Source organism: Delphinus delphis, chromosome 16 (assembly GCF_949987515.2).
Source record: "Delphinus delphis chromosome 16, mDelDel1.2, whole genome shotgun sequence".
NCBI classification, from domain to species: domain Eukaryota; kingdom Metazoa; phylum Chordata; class Mammalia; order Artiodactyla; family Delphinidae; genus Delphinus; species Delphinus delphis.
The window spans coordinates 26,528,262-26,537,248 of NC_082698.1; the positions used below are offsets into that span (position 1 = coordinate 26,528,262).

General features: G+C 49.3%; 1 protein-coding gene across 3 annotated transcripts in view; it reads left to right on the forward strand.

The window, feature by feature from the left end:
- Positions 1–8,581, forward strand: part of ARMH3 (armadillo like helical domain containing 3) — a 176,497-nt gene extending 167,916 nt beyond the window's left edge. For all 3 annotated transcript variants that reach the window (XM_060034211.1, XM_060034210.1, XM_060034212.1), the window contains 2 exons: positions 5,423–5,539; positions 7,749–8,581. In XM_060034211.1, coding sequence (XP_059890194.1) covers positions 5,423–5,539; positions 7,749–7,841 — 210 coding nt within the window. In that variant the 3' untranslated portion in view covers positions 7,842–8,581. The remainder of the gene's footprint in view (positions 1–5,422; positions 5,540–7,748) is intronic.
- The last annotated feature ends 406 nt before the right edge of the window (positions 8,582–8,987 follow it).

Sequence of the window (8,987 nt, forward strand, 5' to 3'; positions counted from 1 at the left end):
TTCCTTAATTTTCCCTGTCTTAAGAGATGTGATACTGTTTCAACCAGGCTGCCCATTCACTGGTCAGTTATGCAGCGGACTGCAAACCACACTTAGTTCTACTGGCCCAACTGTTTATATGCTTATATATGTGGGTATGCCTTTACATGGTGGTTTATCTTGATTCCCCATTTGCTTGTTAGCTTCTTAAAGACAGGACTTGGGCTTTAGAAGCCTATAAGAGTGCTGAGAGGGCTTCCCTGGTGGCGCAGTGGTTGAGAGTCCGCCTGCCAATGCAGGGGACACGGGTTCGTGCCCCGGTCCAGGAAGATCCCACATGCCGCGAAGTGGCTAGGCCTGTGAGCCATGGCCACTGAGCCTGCACATCCGGAGCCTGTGCTCCACAACAGGAGAGGCCACAACAGTGAGAGGCCCGCGTACCGCCAAAAAAAAAAAAGAGTGCTGAGAACCGTGCACTGGCTGGGTGTACTGTCTAATTCTAATCTTATCATGAGACTTTCCCACTCCCCCCAACCCCAGGCCGTGTGCAGCTTGCAGGATCTCAGTTCCCTGACCAGGGACTGAACCCAGGCCACAGCAGTGAAAGCCGAATCCTAACTACTAGACCACCAGGGAACTCCCCTATTGTGCAACCTTGATGAGAGATTCCTTTCCTTTTTGGTTGGGCCTGGGTGTTAATAAATTAGTCCACAAGCATGTTGAATGTTTGCTGTTCCTTAGGGCTGTGTTAGGCATTGTGGAAAATCTGTAATGTAAAACTGGGTGCCTTCCTTCAGGGTGCTGAGAATCTAACTATGATGCAATTTCAGTGAGGCAATCAGTAGTAATAGCATGTTTGTTTCTTCAGGAGAGAGCCTGCCACTCAGCCTGCCTGTACCTGCTAAAGCACAAACCCTAAAGCAGGGTGTTCTTTCCTCCACCAGAAATCCCTCATTGGGAAGCCTGTAGAAGACAGATCTCTTCCAGAAAGTGGGAGAAGGGAAAGGTTGCTCATTTATGGCAGGGGTTGGAATTTCAGGTCCTAAAAAGCAGTTATTCATGGAGTCATTTTAAAATGAAAGAATAATAATAATAACAGGGCTTCCCTGATGGCGCCGTGGTTAAGAATCCGCCTGCCAATGCAGGGGACACGGGTTCAAGCCCTGGTCCGGGAAGATCACACATGCTGCAAAGCAACTAAGCCCATGTGCCACAACTACTGAGCCTGTGCTCTAGAGCCTACAAGCCACAACTCCTGAGCCTGTGCACCACAACTACTGAAGCTCATGCGCCTAGAGCCCGTGCTCCACAACAAGAGAAGCTACTGCAATGAAAAGCCCGTGCACCACGATGAAGAGTAACCCCTGCTCGCCGCAACTAGAGAAAGCCTGCATGCAGCAACAAAGACCCAATACAGCCAAAAATAAACAAAAAATAAATAAATTAAAAAATAAAATAAACTTATGAAATGATTCTCAACCCAGTGTAAAATTAAAATAATAATAATAACAGTTATGGTTATTACGTACTGCTTGTGTGTCAAGTGGTATACTTGGCGCTTTATATATATTACCATATTTAATCTTCTGTATGATGAACGTTATTATTATCCCCGTTTTACAGATGAGGAAACGGGCTAACCCAGCTCCACCCTGCTGCTAGTATGTGGTAGAGCTAGGGTGAGTCCAGGCAGGCTGGCTCTAGAGCCATTCTCTTAACTACGTTATTTTGAAAATTAATAGCTGTTGGTTGAGATTCTTTTTCAGGGCCTAGGCACAACTAGACCCAGATTGTGACCCACCAATGTCTTTAATTGGAGAACATCTTTGCATTGCTTTTTTTTTTGTTTTGGCTGCATTGGGTCTTCATTGCTGCACGTGGGCTTTCTCTAGTTGTGGTGAGCGGGCGCTACTCTTTGCTGCAGTGCACAGGCTTCTCATTGCGGTGGCTTCTCTCGTTGAGGAGCACAGGTTCTAGGGCGCATGGGCTTCAGTAGTTGTGGCTTTTGGGCTCTAGAGCACAGGCTCAGTAGTTGTGGCACACGGGCTTAGTTGCTCTGCGGCATGTGGGATCTTCCCGGATCAGGTTATTGACCCCGTGTCCCCTGCATTGGCAGGTAGATTCTTAACCACTGCCACTAGGGAAGTCCCTGCAGTGCTTCTTGTTTAGCTTTAACTAATCCTGAATTTGGAAGAATAAATATGGATTATGGAGGAAGAAGAATTGGCTTTTTGCTTCTCTATCATCAGAATTCCCCTTACAAGCTGTCCAGCACGTGACCGCCACTTAATTGTGAGAATGCCACTGAAGGGCTGTCCTTAGACTGGTGGGATTGCAAGGTTAGGGAGAGACCTTCATTGCTTCTGGGAGAAAAGAAACACATTAAACACAGTAAACACATAACCAGTTCTGGGGAGGAGCTGCTTTGGGAAAGTAGAGGAAGAGTGAGAGGCCAGATGAGGTCCTTTCAGAGAAAATGAAAGATTCTAGGAAGCCCACAAGCCCAACAACTGGTGAAAGAAGGTGGGCTGTGCTAGGGTGTAGACTGTTAACCTGATTGATTAGGGAGGGATGTCCGCCTAGGAAGGGCCTTTGAAGTTGCCAGGAAGTTGGAAATTGAGGCGGCAAATTATGGTAAAGCCTGAGGCCTTTAGGTACAAGGGTTCTGGGATATTACCCTCTGCCTAACTACTGCCCTTGCCATGTCCCAGGCCAGTGTTGAGTGTGAGGGAGGCCCAAATGGACATATTCCTAAAGTCTTAAGCTACAGAAAGGAAGATCCCAGACGAGGAGTGTATCCCTAGTGCTCTGAAGTTCCGAATGGGCTGGGGCCCAGACCTGAGCTTAGAATGTTTTCTTCTCTTGGAAATTTAAGAGAAGTGATATGGGCAGGAAATGGCAGGGGCTGGGTGAACACAAGAAAGGGCCAGGGAAGGAGAACATGACCCTGGGCAATGTCTGGACAAGGGGAGAGCTGAGATCATGCACAAAGTCCAGCCAGGCCTCTGGTTTCCTTCCAAGGAGCTGATAGCTCAGGGGCCTTCTCTGCTTTTACCTCCCTGCAAGAAACTGAACTAAGCTCTTACAGGAAAAGCCAACTTTATTGGGAAAGAAAAAATCCCTGTTCTGAGCGATATCTTATACCTTCCAGTCTGCCCTGGCAAGAAGAGAGAAAGCCCAGGTGATCAGGGTGGCCTTGCCTGAGGCTCTCATTGCATCTCTTGATGTGCCGTTTCTTCTTCTCAGGAGTTAGCTTTAGCATGGTATTTGTCTTTTGGCACCTGACACCCCTTAGGAAAGGCTGAGCCCAGGTTGCTGGGTCATAGCCATTGCTGAAGCTGCCCAGAGTTCAGGGATTGGAAAAGCATGTATTATTTTATTCTGCCTGATTCCTGGGAGCTGGTTCCATCTTGCCTTTTTCTGGAATTTTGCCTTTTTCTGGGCTTGAGCCATTTACTTCTGAGCCAAGACCTTGGCCGTAGATATTTCAGCCACTAGCACAGCCCACGTGCGTGAGGGGGCCAGATTACTTCGTGGGTGACTGGCGTTGCTGGGTATTGGTCCTCTTGCCGACAGAGCTGACAAATGGAATTAGAAGCAAAGGAGCTAGCCTATGCTAGAGTCTGTGGGACATAGTTTAGCAAAGTGACCTTGAGGAGTGGGGTGTCTGGAGGAAAAGAGCCTGAATCTGGACCAGAGCTTTGACGTAGCTGTCCCTCCCAAACTCAGGAACACAAGCCTGTGTTCTCCATCCCTACTTTCTCCTCAGGAATTCTTGGCAGGCAGAAGTGTTTGCCACTAGGTGAAGTCTTCTCTGGCACAAGACTGAACTGGTGAAGGGAACAGCCCAGAGGCACCTTTGTACCCCTCAGGAATCCATTCTCAGTCCCTGTGCTCAGTGATGACTCTAGCTTATTCCCTTCACCCCTACGTTCTGTTGGAGCTAAGCCTCCCTCATCACACTCCTTCCTCCCAAGACTCCCAACTGAGCTGGGAGCTCTCCATAACGTCATACACTTCCCTCCCAGGTCAGATCAAATTGCAAAATAGCTCTCACACAGATTGCCACAGTGAAAATTTATTCACTCTCCTGGTCTCTCCTTTCTACCCAGCTCACTTCTTCCAACTTAATGTAGAAGATCTACATCTTCTGATGTAACTAATCATTGTATAACCCAAATATAATTATCTTCAAGCTGGCAAGATAGTACTACACTCTCTAAATACTAGTCTGGTCTTGCTAATAATAGACATGATATATACAAAATAGTTTTCATTACAGTGGGCAGCAGGGAGCTGGGCTAGTTCACCTCTAAATATTCGTGATGTAACTGATTGTCCTTGTCTTTGATTTATGGTCTGCTAAGCCGAAGTCGTATCAGGACTGGCTTTGGTAGTCCTTTCCTTCTGGAACCACAGAGATCCAAGGTTCCTGGAATTAGTGGAGGTCTGAATCCACCCCCATAGAAAGCAGAGGCATAGTAGGAGAGGGAGCCCTCATTAGAACAAAAGAGGATGAGATAAGCTCTAGCTTAGTTTAGAAAGTGTCTCCTACACTCCAAGGCTAGGATGCCCGAAAAGTTCCATCCAGGCAATGGATAAGAAGACTGAGTTGGCATTGGGAGATGAAAACAAGTGGCAGATGGTGCTGAGGAGCATCCCAGGACTGAAGAAATGTGGTTCCCAGAAAAGGAAAAGGAAGGAGACATTGGCAAAGTCTTACTCAGCAACTGACAGCCTGGCCAGAGAAAGCTGCAGGATATGGCTGAGAACGCATCTTCAGTATCAGGGATACTGAGGGGCTCCGACACTCACTATTCTGTCACCTCTTCTCATGCTTCTTTACCATACCCACAGTAAACAGCCCTGGTGACCAGGCTGGACTAGTCAGGAAAGGCAGGGGATGGAAGAGATTAGAAACTGGTCCCACCTACCATATAGCATAGGGAACTATATACTCAATATCTTGTAATATCCTATAGTGAAAGAGAATGTAAAAAAAAGAATATGTATGTACGTGTGTATATATATATTTTGGCCATGCCACACAGCTTGTGGGATCTTAATTCCCCAACCAGGGCTTGAACCCATGCCCTCGACAGTGAAAGCGTGGAGTTCTAAACACTGGACCGCCAGGGAATTCCCTATATATTTTTATATATATGTATAACTGAATCACTTTGCTGTACACCTGAAACACACACCATTGTAAATCAACTATATTTCAATAAAAATTAAAACAAAAACAAAAACACGGCCCCAGAAACCTGAGGAATCACTCCCCGTGGCCAGGCTTTTTTCAGGGTAATAAGTAGTGAGCAAGGTCTCTTGGGGGTGTTGTCTCAGACTGAATCCAATGCAGTAGGGCAGCAGGAGGGGCGTGGGGGCCAAATGACCTAGGATTCGTGTGGACTAAGCCCCACCTGGCCCTTGACTTCCCCAGGTGCTAGAGGTAGTGCGAGCCAACTATGACACGCTCACACTGAAGCTGCAAGATGGCCTGGACCAGTATGAGCGCTACTCCGAGCAGCACAAGGAAGCCGCCTTCTTCAAAGAGCTGGTGAGTGTGCCCCGCCTCCACCTCTGCCTGTGTCTCTTAAGGGCCCTTTTCCAGCCACTGGGTCCTACTGTGCAGGTGGGCAAAGGCTGATGGAATAAGACTGGAGAGGCCTGCTTGGATTGTGTTTGCAACTTATCTCCCAAAGCAGTCCAGGAAGGACCAGGCAGTGAGAGCCGAAGATATTCCCCAGAGTGCTGGTGCCAGGCTGGGAAGGGTGAGAGGCCTGAGGCAGCAGTGCACACCTCTCCTCTGCAGCCATGGTGACAGCCCTTGCACAGCTCCAGCTGGGCCTGGAGTTTGACGTGTGTTCCCAGTGGCAGCTCTGGCTCATTACTCCTTATCCTGTCCTCAGGGTAACTAATGAGAGTAATTGATTCTTCTCCTCCTTATGTAATCACTTCTTCCTAAGTTCCTAACTGGTTCCTGGTCTGAGTGCCCTTCCAGTCTAGTTCTCCAGTCTTCACTCCCTGCCCCCATTCCTACTTTCCAGTCACTCAGCTTTCTGCAGCCCCCTCCCGTGGTCACCTGCAGCCAGTGAACATCTGCTCTGCCTCCTACTCTACCTCCCAGTCAGCATTTCCACAGAACTGGACTTACCCTGTTGGTGGTCCCTGTCCTGTCCTGTGCTCAGAAGATGCTCTCAGGAAAAGCCCAGTCTCCCTGTATTCCTGCCACTCCACCTGCCTGGTTGTGCATGATCATCCTGGCTGGGGGCTGAGACCAGGGCACACAGGCCTGTGTACCGACTTCCCATGTCCTCAGACCTCCCACTTCTGGGGCAGAACTTGCATCAGCCCAGCTTTTACTTACCCATGCCCAGTCCATGATGAAGGTGCTAGATTTTAGATCACCTGTCTTGTGCTAAACCCAGCCCAACTCTGACCCTGACATGGCATTCCTGGGATTATTGGGTTTCCCCAAGGTGAGGCAGATATACTCTGGACTGAGTTAGTTGGGAACAGGGAAGCCACTAGTGTAATAAGAAGATAGCAGAGTACAGTATTTTTATGGGGTGTTCAGCAAGTTATTGGGAGATGAAGAGGATTGTGGAGGAGAGAGTTCAAGCAGCTCTCTTGAGGCTTTTGGGCACTAGCCTGTGCCTTACTCATTTCTCCTCATATCTGTACCTCTGGCACAGGGAAGCAAAGAGGGTCTGGTTAGGTTTGGAGCTAATGAGCTTGAGCTGCCTGCTGTTTGCCATGCTGCCCGTTCCTCTGCTTCCTGCCTGATGACTTCATTAAGTTTCCCATAGCAAAGCAGAAATTGAAGAAAAGCTCCCTGGGCTTTGGGGCCTAAGACAGATACACATTCTTTTTCTCCTTCCTCCCCTGCTTTGTCTCTCATTCGATGTTCACTTCTATTTCCCATGAATGAATTTCCTTCCAGAGTCTGCTGGATTCCTCTTAGAACCCACTCAGAGCAGGGAGTTTGGCCTTCTGACCCCTTTCCCACAGGTCTTTTCTCCTGCTGACACAGGCGGGACTTCCTGCAAGGTTCTTGGTCTGTGGGTAGAAAGCATGAGCAGTGGGTACATAGCAAGGATACAGCTAGACTTCCCTCTCAAGTGGGGAGGCATCTTTGTGGTATGGAGAGTGCTGGACTAGGAGTTGAGAAACCTGGGTCCTACTTTCACAACTGGGACTCACTGGCTGTATGACCTGATCCTGGCTATTGGCCTCCTTGGATCATACTCCTGCCATCCAATGACAGACAAGGGCTGCATCTCTAACCGTTCTTTCCAACCCAGAAAAGTAGATAAATACAGAAGGAGATTGAGGAGACTCAAAACACATCCAAAGAGAGGTAGCTCCAGAGCATGAGTCCTCTGGCCTCAGTTTCTCCTCCTCCATTAGACCACTGACCAGATCAGGGCCCCTTCTGCCTGGCCGAGGCAAGGACAAAGGCCTGACCTCAGCCCTCCTTCCCTGTCTGTGCTTGTTTCTACCTCATCAGGTGCTCAGACGCTCTGCTCACATCCACTAGGATTCCTGTCTCTCAACCTCTCTTTTCTTCCGACTATCACGGAATTGTTTGCTCATTTACCTGCAGGGATGATAGATGTTAAGGGTTCATTTCCTAAGAGAGAAACTTCTAGCCCTGCATCTTGGCCTTGTGCTTCAGGCACTGCCCTCTGCTGTTTGTAACGGACTCTCTCCTGTTTTCTCTCTGCCTGTGCCCCCCCCCCCCACCTTCCCTCACCTTTTCCCAGGTTCGATCCATTAGCACCAACGTCCGGAGGAACCTGGCCTTCCACACACTCAGCCAGGAAGTCCTGCTCAAGGAATTCTCCACTATCTCCTGAGGCTGCCATGCATACCTGGGCAGCCACTGACTGCCCCTTACCCATGAGGCTTCCTGGGCTGGAGGCGGGGGCGAGGGTAGAGGGCCTGTTCCCAAAGCTGGAGAAAAACACAGATACCGAGGTCTCTCGGTGAAGGCCGCACTTCAGTGGAGCTCGGACAGCAGGGGCCAGGATGGGCAAGCCAAGGATGATCTTATTTGGGGAGAGGATGGGTGGGCACAGGGAGACACCTTCAGAAATGTGGAGACTTCCAGGGTGGGCTCTCTGAACAACCCCTCATATTTCCAATTGAGATTACAAGTTGTGGCTACTGACTAATTTTCAGGAGCTGTTGGGTAAGCCTTAGGGTGATGCCAACACCTGGGGGGTCAGTGGTTCTCCTAGGTTTCTGAAAACAGACTAACTCTCAGATGTAGGGGGAGCCAGTTCTGCTTCCTTTGTGCCCAGAAATCTGTGTCCCCAGCCCCCACCTGCACTTGACCCTTAGCTCAGGCTTAGGGTGGGGTAGGAATGGGATACGTTTTTTCTATTTTCTGAATCCAGAGCTGACTCCTCTGCTGTCTGACCACCACTTTGTGGATTTGATTCTTGGCAACGGGAGTACCTGTTTGCGTTGCCCTGCCTTCCAGCCCATTGACTCGTCAGCACTACAGGGTCACCACCTTAGCTTTTCATTTTCAATCTGGTTTAAATTGTCTTTAGGGTGTGTGTGTGAAATAAACATGGACAGGTTTTCTGGAGCCCTCAGGTGCCTACTTTGCTGGTTCCCTTTCCAGCAGCTTCCCCACCTCCTTAGCTACCCCCTCCTCTGGGAGCCTTTCTTGTGTCTGCTGAGCTCCCCTCCACGTGTTCCTCCCCCTCACCCGGCTGTTGTTTACATCCAGCCTGCATGAGAATTTCCTCTGGGGAGGAATCTGTTCCTGCTGTGGTCTGGTGCCTGGAAGGGAGAGAACTTGCTGGGGCCAGGCTCTGAAACAGGCCAGGTGAGCATCATGGAGAGGCCGACCTTTGGGAAGTTGGCCTATGGTCCCTTCTCTGGACGGCCTCCTTGGGACTACTACTGTAGGCTTTCCTGCCCCACAGCTGCCTTTGAAGTAGCTGCTGCTCTGAGATCCTCCCTTTCTAAAGCACTTTCTAAAGCCCTCA